General features: G+C 56.6%; 1 protein-coding gene across 3 annotated transcripts in view; it reads left to right on the top strand.

The window, feature by feature from the left end:
• GALNT9 (polypeptide N-acetylgalactosaminyltransferase 9) overlaps positions 1-16,449 on the top strand; it is a 98,346-nt gene that overhangs the window by 28,891 nt on the left and 53,006 nt on the right. For all 3 annotated transcript variants that reach the window (XR_002809813.2, XR_011441417.1, XM_023647374.2), the window contains exon 2: positions 3,716-3,896. Coding sequence is in view for 1 of the 3 variants with exons in the window: in XM_023647374.2 (XP_023503142.1) it covers positions 3,716-3,896 (181 nt within the window). In the remaining 2 variants the exon portion in view is untranslated. The remainder of the gene's footprint in view (positions 1-3,715; positions 3,897-16,449) is intronic.

The raw sequence follows: 16,449 nt of genomic DNA, 5'->3' as shown, positions 1-16,449 counted from the left end.
GTCTGCGCCCACAACTATCTGCCGAATCTGAGAGGAATGAAAATATTTCTAGGTGTCTCAGGGCTCAGAAAATTTGCTTTCCACGCAACCCTTCTGCAGCCTCCTCGGAGAAGAGACTTCAGTCCGAGGAAAAAGACGCCCAAAACCGAAGAGCCTGTGGAATCACAGAGTGCGGAGCCAACCCGGGATCAGCGTGAAGCACCCAAGACTGCGAGAGGCTGGGGCGCGGAGAGAGGGCGGGTGACTCTGCAGGGGACCCCGGGGGCACCTCCTCAGGTTTGCGCCCTGCACCCCTCACCGCTTTGCTGTAGCCCCAGCCCTGCTGCAAGGAACGTGTGCGAGAGGAACCGGGCCCCTCCGGAGCTGAGCTCTGGGGGGCAGTGGTGGAGCGCATTCCCTGGGGGTCACTTGTCTGCACAGAGGCTGGTTCTGGTGCTCACCAACCGTGTGACCTCGAGCGTGCCCCTTGACCTCTCTGTGCCTCGGCTTCCTCATCTGCAAAGTGGAGTGATTACAGCACCTGCCTGCTGGGGTCGTGGGGGATGCATGCGTCCCTATGTCTAAAGGGCTCCTGCTGCCTAAACATTGTTACTATCATCCTTAGAGGTTCAGCCTAAAACCATACAGAAAGTCAAGATCCAAAGCCAGAGTGGACCAAAACACGCACAATTCCGGGAAAATAACGAGGTGTCAGCAGGAGCAGTCGACATCGCCCTGCCACTTGAAAATTCTTCGCCATGTGGCCCACGTTTGATTGGCGATGGCATGCCGCCGTGGACCTTGAGGTCCTGGATGCTTGGCTCCCCGGCGAAGAGCATTTCCATGATCCCAGTGTGGCACATGTGGACGCCTCCTCACTTCAGAATCCGCCCACAGACGCTTCTTGCGGAGGCGCCCCTGCAGTTACGGAGCAAAATGGAGGTGCTGTAAATCACCTTCCACGATGCAAAAGGGATGGCACAGCCGAGCAGGAGACTCGGGGGAGTGTGCTAAGTGCTTTCCTTTTTTTTTTTTGCAAGTCATCATTTTATGTTTTTTATTGTGGTAAGAACACTCAACATGAGATTTACCTTCTTAGCAAATTTTTAAGTGTACAGCACGTTAATATTGTACAATAATTAGTACAGTAATATTGTTAACTAGGCACAATACGGCCGACCTCTAAGCTCATTCACATAAGTTTAGAGAGAGACGTATAACTGAAAAAGTATGTAGACATGAATTTATACTCTCGGGACGGCATCTCCAGGGACTGTGCTGATTTCTCCTCTCACCTGGTTGGGAGCCAACAGACACCAGTGAAAGTTGATACTTCCTGAAATAGAGCCGTGGGTGTTCCTTTGAAGGTCACAAAGGTAACCACCGGAAAAACTAAAAATAATAACATGGCTAAGAAAAGTCAAGAGAAGGAGAGACGGGGTGGGGCCGTAGGCGGAGGTGAAAATGGACTGAACGCCTCATCTTTCGTGCTTGGAAGTCAAGGGAAATTGTCTCGGCTGACAAAGCAGAACCAGACCCATAAAATTACCATACGGATGTGCAGTGGACAAAATGAAAAGGACGAAAGCCAGGAAGAATCATTTCCTCGGGAGAGCGGGGCTGCAGGGAGGCAGGAGACGGCGGCGCTGGAGTGCGGCTCCCTGCGTCGTTCGGTTCTCCAGCATGTGTGTGATTTACTTTCACGGGCGAACAAGTGACCGAATGAGCCCAGCCTGGTTCCAGGGTCCGGCCGCGGCAGGCGGAACCCTCTTCTCCGTCCCCCCGATCGCAGCCCAGTGTGGGGCTGGCCGGGGGCAGGACGCCCTCTCTGCGGCTCGGCCCCACCAGCGGCGGGCAGAGGCCCCGTCTCCAGGTTTGGAAGCACATCTGCCTGGGGAGGCATCTATTTACAGACTTTTCAAATAGAAATGCAAGTGCAGTACACACATTTAAAAATAGCGTGATTATATATATATTTTGCAATATTAAAATAAGAAGTGGAAGTGATTTAGGTGTCATGTAATTTTTCAATTCTACATCTAATGCGTATCCTTCAATCCCACATAAATACCAACGGTAGTTTGCTGTTTAAAATGGAATATTCCAGAAGACTTGGAGGTCCCCGGAGAAGCCCACTGGGCATGTGGGGGTTGGGGGTTGGGGATTGGTTTCTCCACTGCTGCCTGAAGCTGGGAACTGTTAAAAGATAAACCGAGGTATATTAAAAATGTTAAGTTTATTTGATCAAAAATCTATTCGAAGTGGGTGGCGCCAGACTGGGAGTGGTTGGTTCGCAGCGCTGGGTGGACGGAGACCCTCACACAGCAGGTGGGAGCGAAGCAGCAGTGACCCACTGGCCGCAGCCTCCAGCCTGGCTGCAGAGGGACCGGCTGCCCTTGAGGTCGCCCTCGCGACCTTGAGGCATGTGCAGCCTAGGTTTGGGTTTGCTGAGCAGGTGCCATTACATCAGAGCCCCTCAGTCTGATGGCACTTGTTTAATTCACTCAACAAACCCGAGGAGGAGGTGACTGTCCCAAGAGAACAACCGGGTCCCCGCGTGGGGCAGTTGATGACGTTGATGGTGGACATTTCCCGGGTTTGCCCTTACTGGGGCTGGAGGTAGGACCAGCAGCCTCTCTGTGGAGGTGGCTTGGGGACGGGAGCTCCATCCGCCTTTTGCTGGCTTAAACTGCTGCTCCCTGGGCCCACTCCCACAGCTGAGATGCCCCGGAATCTTCCATCCCAGAGGGATCAGGGGTGCTGTCCTTGCCCGGTGCACACAGCTCTGATCCCCGGTTGCCTCTGGGGTGACGTCTCCAAGCCATGTTCCTCTCCAGGCACAAGTGACCAAATAGAAGAACATTCCAGAGGGACACTCCCTGCACTGCCCTCTCAGGCCCCGACGTGTGCACACACCCTGTCACCCCAGAGATCCCACGGGCTCCTTCCAGCCAATGCCGCCCCGCAGAGGTCACCACAGCCGGCCTGGCGTTGAGCTCTGTGAACAGAGCCGTGGGGCTGTCTTCTTTGGGTCTTGGGGGCTTCTCGATCGTGTGCGGCCTTCCAGACTCAGCCAGGCTGTCACCGATGGCACCAGCTCCTTCCTTCTCACCCCAAAGCAGCGTTGCCTCGTGTGGAGGCACGACTCGTGTAGATTGTAAAGACCGACAATATCAAGGGTTGGTGAGCAGGTGGGGCAGCTGCTTTGCGTTCTTTCAGTTAATTCATTTTTATTTCTGATTTAAAAAAATTAATAGACTTTACCTTTTAGAGCAGTTTTAGGTTTACAGAAAAGTTGAGCGGAGAGATCAGGGAGCTCCTCACACCTCACATTAGAAGGTGCGTTTGCTACAACGATGAGTCGATATTGATACATTATTAACATCTAAAGTCTGTGCTTGACGCCAGGGCTCAGTGTCGGTGTCGGACACTCCGTGGGTGTGGTCAGTGGACAGTGGCGTGTGTCCACCATGACAGCATCATCCAGAGTGGCGTCACAGCACTGGAAGCCCTCTCTCCCCGTCTGCTCGTCCCCCCACCCCCTGGCAACCACGGATCCCTTTCCTGCCCCCACAGCTGTGCTTTTCCCCCACACCCTGGAACTGGGATCCTCAGCGTGTGGGGAATTTGCTGAGTTTACACCTGAAAGAAAGGGGCTGTCAGGGGAGGCCAAGGGGGTGGGAGGAGCGGTGGGTCCTGGGATCTGCCTGACCACCCTCTTTTCTCCTCCCGCCAGGCCTCGCCAAGCCCATCGGTCTGGTGGAGGGGCCGGGGGGCCTGGGCCAGGGTGGCATGGCGGCCACACTGCGTGACGACAGCCAGGACACAGAAAGCAAGTTTGAGGAATACGGATACAACGCTCAGCTCAGCGACCGCATCTCCCTGGACAGGACCATCCCTGACTACAGGCCCCAAAAGTGAGTGTCTTTGCCCACAGGTGCTGCCAGGCAGCCCAAGGTCCCATCCAGCCCGCCAGCGGGCCATGGGCCCCAGACACTGACATCCAGCTGTGCGGCTCACCGTGTGGGCAGAACGAGGGGGCACCCAGGGCATCTCCACCTCAGCTCCGGTTTCTCTGCTTGGCTGTGGGCGTCTTCAGGGGCAGCCACAGGGTGAGGCCACCCGGCCCCTCTGACAGACGTGTGCAGGTCTGAGGAAGCCCCACTGCGTGTGCTGTTGCTGACACTCAAGGTGCCGCCACTAACACGAGCGACACAAGTGACACAGATAGTGGCACGAGTGATGCAGGCTCGAAGCCTCAGGCTGTGCTGGCCGCTCATCCTCCTTGCTTCTGGTTCAGCAGCTGCCATGGGGGTGGAGACTGTTAGAGCGCGTGGGGCCGCGTCTCAGAGGCATCTGTCGTCCCTGATGGTGTCCCGGAGCCCCGTACCACCTGCCCTGAAGCTGAGGGGGTTGGGTTGTGCTCCTGGGCTGTGGCCTCACCTTATGGTCGGACACTCAGGACTGAGCCCTGGTCTCGGGTCACCGCGTCCCGTTTTAAAGCTCATGAGGGACCTTGGCAGAGACAGACTTGAACAAGACGCCACCTTAGGGGCGTTGCTACTTTAGTGAAGTTCAGTCCGCACGGTGTCTGGGCCCCGGGACAAATGCGGGAACTCAGCCCGCTGCTCCTTCCTGGTGGAGATCATGGCCCTGCTGCATGCGGAGCCCAGCCCAGAGGAAACTTGAAGGGAGGGCCGGGGGCCCTGGGGGAGGCGTCCTTTCAGCTCTTGGCTCTGCCGTTCAGGGGCCGAGGGGACGGGACACCCCAAAACAGGGCTCTGCATCAGCACTGGCATCCAGGGCCCGGGCCGTGCGGAGTGAGCGCTGGGGCCTGGGGCACAGCGGCTCCAGGTCTGCATCCTAGCCGGTGGCCCGCTTCACCTGTCCCATAGATGCGCCACGGGAACTGACGCCCTGGACAGCCTGAGCCACACATTGCGGGGTTACTGACCGGCTCTCCTGCTTCCCTTGTGACTTCACCCCAGAGAAATCCCTCTTCCGACCCCTTAGACATGGAGCGGAGGCCCGGGCACAGACGCTCGCAGGCCCTGGCCACACCTCATGTGTGACAATGCTATTTTATTTTCATGATTACCACGGTTTTGGCACAAGTAACTCCAGCTTTCCATTTGCAGTGGTGAAGATCCCTTTTTGAATAAAAAATGTGTGTAGGTGTGAAACTGGCCAGTTTGAAGAAACATGCTAAGTAAATAATAATGCAGGTGGTGTCTCGATGTGTCAATGGTCACGGACACAGGGCTTGAATGACGCAGGTTTGGGAAGTGGCCAGCTGTACATTGCCGCAGTCTGTGCTTTGAGAGCGTGTGTGTGGGTGTGCACGTGCATGTGTGAGTGCACATATGTGTGCATGTGTGTGCTGCGCTTATGTGAGTGCACATGTGTGCATGCGTGTGCATGTTTGTGTGTGAGTGCATACATGTGTGTGTGTGTGCACACCAGTGTGTCGATTTCTGAATGCTCCCGTGTGCTCTGACTTTTGGAGGATGAGCTGAGCAGGTCGCCCTCGGGGTCAGCGCAGTGCTGGCCTCGAGCAGCTTGCCCGACTTGGGGCGTCCAGGCAGTGTGCTGTGTCTGGAGGGCCCTGTGCGTGTGAGGAATTGGCTCACAGGACGCGCAGGGCTCAGCAGGGCTGCCGTACTCCTGGCGTGCTGTGTCATTGCGAGAGGACATGGACCGACGTCTGCAGAGGGAGGAGCGCAGGGCAGGGCGGAGAGGCCAGTGGCCCCTCCCAGGGGTCACACAGATCTGCCTGATTCTCCCAGCCACGTGCATGACAGCACGAGTGAGGCACTGCAACCGGGGGCCACCTGAGCCCTGGTGTCCAGGGTGTTACCGGCTGACCTTCGTCTCCTGTACCCCTGGAGGTCAAGCAGATGCACGGTGGCTGGGGGCCCCGCCATAAACTGCAGCACAGACTGTGCGGCCGGCCCAGGCTCCTGGGTGAACCAGACACTCTTATGAGGCAGAAAGTCCTGGGGGCCCAGCGCTGGGTGTGGCCGAGCCAGAGCAGCGGCTGCAGGGGTCTCTACCCCCATGGGGCGACTCCTGCCCCACCTGCTCCTCCTGTGGCTCTGGGACTCAGCGGTGCTCCCCTCCCACCTGCTCCCTGCACCCCCTTCCTCTGAAGGCCCCCGAGTGAGACCATGGCCCACCCTCCACAGGGATCCCCTCACAAGCACTGTGATGGGCACACGGAGCCCCCTTCCCCTAACTGCTGTTGATTTCCACGCAGACCCCTGCACAGAAACGTGCAGTAGCGGAAGTTGCAAACAATGAGAGAGTTCTGTTTTCCTCGAATCTCAACACTCCTGGGAACACCTGTGCCTGGTGGGCGGGGGGGAGCTGTTCCCTGGGGTCTCCCTGTGGTGTCGCCAGTCCCTCGAGCATCAGTCTTCTCTCCTCAGAGATGAAATCCTCCTTAATCGTCAGTCCTCCCACAGGAGTCCCCCTTACTGCTGACCTTGCTGGTGGCTAAGCTGGTAACACATAAAACCCAGTTAAAAATGGCTCAAGCACAGAAGTGAATTTGTTGGCTTGGACAACTGAAGGACAGGGTTTCAGGCATGGCTTGATCTAGGGGACAATGCTGTCAGCCATCAGCTCTGCCCGCCTTCCAGTTGGCTCCTATTTCCATCAGAATCCCAGCAGGAAATCAATGACATCCTCAAGTGGGATGTGGGCAGAATCCAGGAAACCCACAAGGGATGTTGAGGCTGCTCAATAGATCAGAACCTCCTTGTGACTGACATTCTACAGCGGGGGTCAGAAAACCTTTTCTGAAAGGGCCATGTGTAAAATAAACCCGCTGATCTCCTTTATTCTCTCAACACTACCACACTCACAGCGTTCGGACACCAAAGGCGTGGGGTTTCCCCCAGGAACCAATTCTCTGACGCCACCTGGGTGTCCACAGTTCCGTCAGTTCCAACACTGTCTGCCTGGAGTCAGCACAGACCCCACAGGTAGGGGCTCCTCCCACAGGCCGGCCCCCTTCAGACGCCAAGCCAGTCGCAAGTCCAGGTTATCCCTAGTACTTCTGACTGACGGGGCATAAACCTGGGCCCACGACCTGTCCTCAGATCCACCATTTGTTAGAACAGCTCACAGAACTCGGGGAGACACTCACGCACAGTTACCAGCTTATTAAAGGACCTGATAAAGAGTGCAGAAGAGACAGACAAGGAGGCACGGGGGGAGGTCTGGGAGGGTCCCGAGCGCGGGAGCTTCTGTCCCATGGAGTTGGGGTGCGCCACCCTGCTGGCACGTGAGCACGTTCGTGAACCCGGAAACTCTCCAAATCCCGTACTTTAGAGATTTTTGCGGCGGCTTCATCTTGTCGGTATGACAGGGCCACTGACTCCACTCCCAGCCCCTCCCGCTCCTGGGGCTGAACCCTCCAGCTCCCAGTCCTGCCGTGGTCTTTCTGGGGACCAGCCCCCTCCACCAGCCCACCCAGAGTTGCCTCATGAGAACAAGAGGGCCCCCAGCACCTGGGAACATCCTCAGTGCCCAGGAGCTCCGCGTGTGAGCTCCTGCCGTGCTGGTCCCTCGGGAGATTACGAGGGCCCTCAGGCTCCGTGTCGGGAACCTGGGCAGCGACCAGTGTGTATTTCTCCCCATTGCTCAGGCCAGACAGTAGGCACTGTAGCCTCCGGGCCACGTTGGGAGCAGCCACAGGGCAGCGTGTGCGTGGACGGGTGTGGCTGTGGCCCGACTGCACTCATCTGCAGAAACAGGAGGCAGGATCCGGCCTGTGGCCCTCGTCTGCTGAACCCTGCTCTGCAGCACACGTTTCCTTCCAGAATCTCACCTTCCTCACGTACTCCAGGGCGCAGATTGTGCTTCCAAAGACGGAGGCAGTGATCTCTTCTAGAACCTTCCCCCCATCAGGAGGTGGAGCCTGTGTCCCTCCCCTGGCAGCGGGCTGGGCTTTTGTGGCGGGTCATCGATGGAGGAGGGCAGAGGTGAAGCTGTGGACCTCTGCCCTGCCCAGCCCGGCGCTGGCCCTGCCCTGTGAACTGCCACGTGAGCCGTCCGCTGTCCTGAAGCCCCACCTGGTGAGGAAGCTCAGACACGTCCACTCCATGTCCACGTGGACGGGCCCGAGAGCACACGGAGAGGCCTGCAGCCAGTGCCAGCGGCTCCAGTCCTGGTGGTGCCCCTTCAGCCCCATGACAGCCCCGGACAGCTGCAGACCCGGAACCAGAGCGAGGCCTCGCAGGAGCCCGGCGGGAAGTCAGGTGATGGTCACCGTGCTGAGCAGCTGAGCTCTGGGCTCGTGACGCAGCCAGTGATGACTGGAACCCAGGAGGAACGCCCAAGACTGGGCCCCGCAGGCTGCTGACGTGTGGGCTTGTGCTGTCGACGGGGGTCTTGCGCTCCACCCACGGCGGCTCTGTGTTGTCACACGTCGGTGGCCGTGCCTGGCACCCACTGGGCCCCCAGCAAGTGTTTATGGAGGATTAGCTGAATAAATACACAGACGCAGACTCCATCTGTGCCCATCTGAAACCTGCATTGATCCCAGGAGCCTGTCCCTCCAATCAGTGATGGACTTATTGATGGCTCTGCCAGGCGCAATCGTCAGAAACACACACGGGAGGCAGGGGTGTGTGTGCGCACGCGTGTGCTTGTGTGCACGTATTGGTGTCCCACCCTACGCGGCAATTCCACCCACTCTCAAACCAGAGTTCTCGACGCCTTTCTCCATTAGATCCGTTATTGATTTCCCTTTGTCTGGAGGTAGATAGCTTTCCTAATTAAGCAGTGGCTTTAATTATGCCACAAAGCACATAACATAGATCTTGATTATTAACCTGGCCTGTGGGATCACCAAAGGAGGACTGGCAAATCCAAATTAAACAGGATCGTAGAAATGAACCGCCTCACCCAAGACCCCCTCCCTCATTCCAGTGCAGAAATGTCCCTCCTGTCACGTGTCTGCAATGTCTTCGTGCGTGTTAATTGTCTAAGCCGCCAGCAGCCAGGCTCCCACCAGGGCGGATTTAGCGGATGGCAAGCGAGGGTGCCAGAAGCTGGTGCCTCATGCCCACCCCCGGGCCTCTGGCGCAGGTCCTCTGACGCGTCCTGTGTGGGTCTGGGAGTGGAGGCGGGTGTCTCAGATGGGAGACTGGGTGTCATCGCGGGAACTGCCGGGGCCACGTGCTTGTTCCACAGGGACGGGCCCCTGGTTTCCTTCCTCATCTGGGGGTGGAGCTGGGGCAGCAAAGTTGTGTGCTGACCAGGCCGTCGGTTCCTCGCCCAGGACATCCTTCCCGCCAACCCCCGGAGCCCTCTGTCCACACCTGGGAGGGAGATGTCTGCAGGGAGCGGGGACCCCCGGGTGAGCTTGTCCCCCCAGCGTGGATGGTCCCCGAGGGGCACAGAGACTCCTGCTGTCTCTCCTTTGGAAGAGGCTCTTCTGGGAGCCGGGCTGGTCCCCGGAGCAGCCAGGCCAGAGTTAAGGGAGGCCAGGCGGGAAAAGCCAAGGCCGCCTGCCCCATGGGTCCGCTCAGCTGGGATTTGTGGCGATGGGGGCAGAGCCCACTCGCCTCGGGGCTGCCCTGGATCCCGCCAGGGCTGGATGTAAAAACACCTGTGGTCCCGCTTGCCCCTTCTGTCGCCGTCTACCCTAAGGGCTGGCTGAGCACTTAGGCCCTGCAGGGCTGCCGGCCAACAGAAGGCCTCCTGCTGGGCTGGACCCTGTCACGGGAGGGGTCACCTGGCCTCTGGCCCAACAGCCCCAGGGCTGTCCAAGGCCCTGATGGCCTTCGCCACCCAGCTGAGCAGCAGCTCTCCAGACGGCCCAGGAGGCTGTGGGCCAGCCACACCTTGCAGCTGGCTCGTGTGGAGCCCTCCAGGCAGCAGGGCGGCAGCTGTGCCCATCAGTGCACGACCCCACAGCCCGTGGCTGTCCCCTGTCTCTGTGTGAGGAGGGGAGGGAGGCCTCTCTGTCCTGTCAGCGTCCTGTCTCTGATAGGTGGCTCGATCAGGCTTCGGCTCTGAGGTCCGAGGGTAGCATGTGCGCCTGTGTCTCCTCAAATACGTGGTACAATGAGTCTGTGCCCACAAGGGAATCGGGGCCTCCGTGTCTCAGCCTCAGGTCCCTGTGAAGATGTGTGCGGGTTGGCCCGCAGCTGCTGAGTCTGTGCGATTGTGGGCCTGGGTGTGTGTAAGAGTGTGTCCAGGATCTGTGCTCGCCCTTAGCTGTGCGAACAGGGACCTCAAATAAGTACGCACCATTGATGTCTCAGTCCCACGCGGGTCTGTCTCTATGGTGTGTGCCAGAGTATCTGTGTGCGAGAGGCCATGTGTGTGCACGTGTGTGTAAGGGCATGTGTGATGTGTGTATGTGTGTCTGTGTTGTGTGTGCATGCAGTTGTGTGCCTCTGTGCCCACCAGCATCCCGTCTCGGCCGCTCCACCGGCCGCCCCAGCCCGGAGGAAGGTGGGCGTTGGCTGTGGCTCATTTTGGATTCTGTGTTTGCGTGGATGTTCCCGGGAGGGCGGGTGCATCCCACGTGGTGGGCAGACGTGTAGGAAGCATCCTGCAGAAACCCTCCCCGGGACACCCTTCCAGGAACCCTCCTGGTGGCTGTGCCCAGAAGTGCCGCTCGCGGCCTCTGACGATGCAGCTTCCTGGGCGCGCTCAGCCCCGGACGGTGGCGGCAGACAGATGTGTGTCCTGCTGTCAGTGGGAGAAGCTCACAGCTACCCTGGGAGGGACGCTGCCGCTTATCCCCTCTCCACCCTGCGCTCAGCTCTCCGGCAGCACAAAGCGCATCCCGTAAATCTCTGTCAGTGTGGCCGCCGTGGCCCCGACCCCGTGAGGCCGGCCGGGATGCACCTGCCACGCGTCCAACCGAGACCTCGGCAGGGGCTTTCAAGAGCCTCGCCACCGCCCTGCTGCCCCATGGGTTTGTGAGTCCCCCTGAAACGTCGTGCGGTGGGGTATCCTGCTTCTCTGGCTCCGGGTGGGGAGTGGGAGCCCGGCCCGTGCCCTGCCGTGAGCTGACCCTGCGTGCAGCGACGGCCAGGCTGCAGGAAGCCTCCACGTGTGGCCAGCGCTGTGCGGGAAACCATGTGTCCGCGGAAAAGGTGGGCTTGGCCAGACTTTGGGAAATGGACCCATTGTGGTTGTGACTACTGCTCATCACCCCACAGTTAGCTGCTTTTAACCATGTTTTGATGGACCCAGAGGCAGGAGTTCAGAAGGGGAGCGAGGGCTTGTCCTTTCCCTGAGCAGAACCTTCTGGACCTCAGGGGGGGCATGATGCCGGGATCTCACCTGGGCTGTCCACCAGAGCACCCTCACGCGGCCCCCTGGCGCCCCCCGTGGCCCGGGCATCCTCTCCGTGTGGTGGCCTGTGCAGAGTTGAGCTGCCTCTGTGGTGCCACGGGCTCCAAAACCAAGTCCTGGCACCCGGAGCCTCGTTGTCCTCATGACTCAGCTCAGAAGTCACACAGCCTCGCTCCCGCTGCTCTGTTGGCGCTAGGAGGTCCCTGAGGCCTGAGGGGGCCACGGTCCCTGTGGAGACTCAGCTGTTGCTGCCACGTCTTTGGAAAGCACGACCTTATCTCAGACGGTCGTGTGGTGATGTTTGCGGGCAGAAGGGCTAGACAGTGTTCTGAGGGAGCAGCTGGAGTCCCCCTAAGGAGAAGGATGTTCTGTGTCAGTGAGAATGCCTTCAGATGAAAACCCAACAACTCACTTAGAGATGGCTGCAATGATAAAAGGACTTCTGATCTCAGATAAGCAGAAGGACAAGAGACACAGGTGGCGGGGGACAGAGTCGTTCAACTGGTGGCTCAATGACGTCTCCGGGACCCAGGCTCTTCCCGACTCTGCTCTGCCACAGTCAGCACATTGGGCTTCTGTCCTCATGGTCACAACATGGTTGCTGCAGCTCCCAGCACCACATCCTCACAGGCCAGATTTCCAAAGAGCTAGAATCAATATGCTCCTGCATCTTGACTCTCTTTAAGAGAAGAGAAAATTTCCCCAGAAGTTCCCCACAGCCTTCTCCGCGTGTGTCCTGGGCCGTCTGTGCATCTCGGCTGTGAACCACGACAGGCATCCTCGCTTCTCTGCTCCTTCTTAGAGGCCCCATGGTGTTTGGCTCACTCATCTCCTGCGTCTCAGGATGTGGAGACACTCAAGTCTCAGGGACTAGGGTTCGCCGAGAATTTAGCTGAGGGTCTGGCTGTGGGCTCCCCCCTCTTCTGAAGGCAACAGAGGTCCCAGACTGGGATGCTCTAGGTCCTGGATGAGGACAGGGTCACAGAGAGGCAGCCGTCTCCTCCGCAGCAGCAGTGCTGAGGAAGCCCTGCTCCCCTGGATGAGCTGTGTGAGACAGGGCGTGCGATGGCCATGGTGGCGGGCGGGCCCACTGGCCCCACTGCCTCCCTCTCTGCTGAGGGAGAAGCTCACTTCTTGGAAAGGGGATCTGGGACTGACCAGGCAGAACTCTCCTGACAGGCGTCCTCACACTCAGTGAAGCGCATTCTTGCATAACGTGCAGCTCAGTTCCTGCGCTGGATCAGGAGTCCTTTTATCGCAAGTGACAGAAAATCCATCTCAAATTGGTTTAAGCAAAAAAAAAAAAGACGGGGCTGGGGCACATGGAGAGAATGTATTATTCTTGCAACTACAAAGTCTGGAGGAAGCACTGGCTTCAGGTCAGGCTGGATTCAAGGCTCAGATGATGTCCTCTGGACCTGGCGTCTCACCATCTCTTGATTCTGCTATGGGTGTCATTGGTTTCAGCCTGACTACTGACTGCAGGATGGCTGCAGCTGCTCCAGCCTCACATCCTATCTCCCCAAGGCCCCAGCCAACCTCTCCATGGCTCTGACTGGTCACATGTCTGTCCCTGAACCTATTGCTGAGCTGACTGGCCTGGACTTAGTCACATGTCCCCCTGCATCCACCCAGCTACTTAGAGTGTGATGACGGGGGTGGACCCCACGTATTATGAGGGACGAGGAAGTGGCTGAGCAGGATCACAACAAACGTCCGCAGCCCTGGGACAGGACAGACAGGACTCGGGCTGATGTTCACTTTCCAGGGGAAGGGGATGGAGGGACATTGAGAGGGTTACACTTCGCACCCTAGGCGGTGCCAGGAGTGGGACGAGGCTGGAAAGAAAAGCCAAAACCCAGTGCCCAGGGCCAGACCCCAGATCCTGGGCCAGGGCTTCTTGCCAGGCAGTTTCTGGGGGGGGCATTTGGTGACATCTGGGTGTCACAACTTGGGTGGGGGCCAGGGTTGCTGCTACACACAGTACCATTAGCCGAGTCATCCGTCCCGCAGGGTGCACAGGCCGAGACTGGGAACCCTGGTCTGGATGGACTGGACGTGGGCAGGCCGCGACTGGAGAGTCCCCCAGTGAGGCAGATGCTCCAAGTGGTGGGGGCCGCCTCTCTGTCAAGGGCTCATGGGTGTGAGTATGCATGTGTGTGCGTGTGTGTGTACACATGTGTGGTGTGTGCATGTGTCTGTATGGGGTGTGGGATGCATGCACGTGTGTGCGCGTGTGTGTCTGTGTGGGTGTGGTGTGTGCATGTGGCGAATGTTTCCTCAAATTGTTTGAGCCTCAAGTTTACACTTTTGTTTTACTGAGATCATCACGGTTTATAATATCGCATAATTTCAGATGTACGTTATTATTTATCAGTTTCTGCATAGACTGCATCGTGCTCACCACCAATAGTCTAGTTTTCATCTATCACCAGACACATGTGCCCCTTTATCCCTTATGCCCACCCCCGCCCCCTTCCCCTCTGGTAACCGCTGAACGGTTCTCTTTGTCCGTGTGTTAGTTTATCTTCCACATATGATGATATCATGTGGCATTTGTCTTTCTCTATCTGGCTTATTTCACTTAACATAACACCCTCAAGGTCCATCCATGTTGTTGCAAATGGGACGATTTTGTCTTTTTTATGGCTGAGTAGTATTTCATTGTGTATATGTATGCCACAGCTTCTTTATCCACTTATCAGTTGAAAGGCGCTTGGGTTGCTTCCAATCCTTGGCTATTGTGAATAATGCTGCAGTGAACATAGGGCTGCATGGGTCTCTCTGAATTGTAGGTTCCAAGTTCTTTGGATAAATACCCAGTAGTGGGATAGCTGGATTGTATGGTATTTCTATTTTTAATCTTTTGAGAAATATCCATGCTGTTTTCCATAGTGGTTGCATCAGTTTGTGTTCCAGAAAACTCTAAATAATCCACCAGAAAATTATTAGAAATAATCAACATCTACAGTAAAGTTGAAGGGTACAAAATCAACTTACAAAAATCAGTTGTAGTTCTATAGACTAATAATGAACTAGCAGAAACAGAAGTCAAGAATACAATCCCATTTACAATTGTAACAGAAAGAATAAAATATCTAGGAATCAACTCAACCAAGGAGGCGAAAGATCTATGCACTGAAAACAATAAGACATTATTGAAAGAAATTGAAGAAGACATAAAGGAATGGAAAGATGTTCCATGCACATGGATCGGAAGAATAAACTTAGTTAAAACGTCCATATTACCTAAGCAATCTACAGATTCAATGCGATCCCAATCAGAATCCCAATGACATTCTTCATGGAAACAGAACAAAGAATCCTAAAATTCGCATGGGGCAACAAAAGACCCCAAATAGCCAAAGCAATCCTGAGAAAAAAGAACAAAGTTGGAGACGTCACAATCCCTGACTTCGAAACGTACTACAAAGCTACAGTAATCAACCCAGCATGGTAGGGGCACAAAAAACAGACAAACAGATCAATGGATCAGAACTGAAAGCCCAGAAATAAAACCACACATCTACGGACAGCTAATCTTCAACAAAGGAGCCAAGAACATGAAATGGAGAAAGCAAAGTCTCTTCGTAAGTGGTGTTGGGAAAACTGGACAGCCACACACAAAGGAATGAGAGTAGACCATCATCTTAAACCACACACAAAAATTAACTCAAAATGGATTAAAGACTTGAATCCAAGACCTGAAACCATAAAACTCCTAGAAGAAAATATAGGCAGTATGCTCTCTGACACAGGAGTTAGCAGTATGTTTTTGAATACCATGCCTACTCAGACAAGGGAAATAGAAGAAAAAATAAGCAAGTGGAACCACATCAGACTAAAAAGCTTCTACAAGGCAAAGGTAACTATCAACAAAATGAAAAGATAACCCACCAACTGGGAGAAAATAGCTGCAAATCAAGTTTACACTGTAGACGTTACCCTCAAACAGAATGATGCACAGACATTCACCCGTTGTAGGTGCCTGGGGGCAGTGAACGGGAGAGGGGAGCAGAGATGCAGCTCCAGCCCAGAGGGAGAGGGGAGCAGAGATGCAGTCAGTGAACGAGTCCCGGGAGAAATAAAGAGGGAGAGCAGACATGGGTGAGGTGGGCGGGGCTTCACAGAGAGGCTGCGGGTGAGCCTCCAGCGTCCTTGAGGGGGAGCCACATGGCCGCCTGGGGAGACTTGTCCAGGCAGAGGGAGGGTGTGCCAAGGCCCCGAGGCAGGAGCAGGCCTGGCTTGCTCACAGAAGATCCAGGGGGCTGTGGGGTGATCCGAAGGGAATTCCAAGGAGTGTGGGGTGCAGGGGCCCAGCTCGCATGTCCTAGAGATGGCACCCTTCTCGGGACAGTGGAGCCCCCAGAAGAGAGAGGAGGACAATGTGTCCAGGAGGAGGAATGGGTGGGCTAGGTGAGAGGCCCCAGGAGTCAGGGGAGAGTAGGTGAGACCCCATCCAGACTCAGCCTGAACAGCGGTGGAGCTGCAGGAGGGGACGGCTGGTCACCCCGGGGAACAGAGGGGACGGCTGGAGAGGGCAGGGCTGGGGAGGTGAGTCTGCGCTGTCTCCTGCTCGTGTCCATCTGGGGAGAGAGGGACACCCTGGCTGCAGGTTTGAATGTTGAAACGTTGATCAGCTAAGTTTCAATGTGTGCCGCACACCATGCGTTGGTCTTCCTTCAATTTTAAAATGAACCAAGAGCCTCGGCGCTCGGGAGGGGTGATGGGGGCCCCGTGGCTCCCGGCCTTTCTGTCCCCATGCCTGTGTGCCCTCCCCTGTCCCCACCCCCACGTCCCCTCCCTCTGTGCCCACACCTCTGTCCACCCCGCTATGGGGCCGGCCACGGTCACTGCATCACAGCTCTCTCCAAGCAGCGCCCTTGCCAGACTCCAGTCCTTTCCAAACGCCATAAACTTGGTTAATTTTCTGTCTGACGGAAATGGTGCTATTTATGTACAGAGACGAACTCTCTGGTTCCACTTAAACGGAGTTATTCCAGGGCTGCAGCCTGGCGCTGTGTTTTCATCTCCCTCAGTCACGTCGGAGCCCCCGGGGGGGACGCTCCCACCGGGCAGAGGCACAGGCCGGAGCTGCAAACACTGCAGTCACTGCACAGACGGGCTGCAGAGCCGGAGGCACAGGAG

This window comes from Equus caballus, chromosome 8 (assembly GCF_041296265.1).
Source record: "Equus caballus isolate H_3958 breed thoroughbred chromosome 8, TB-T2T, whole genome shotgun sequence".
NCBI lineage: Eukaryota > Metazoa > Chordata > Mammalia > Perissodactyla > Equidae > Equus > Equus caballus.
Note: the sequence above shows the minus strand (reverse complement) of the source record. Positions and strands in the feature narration are given on the sequence as shown.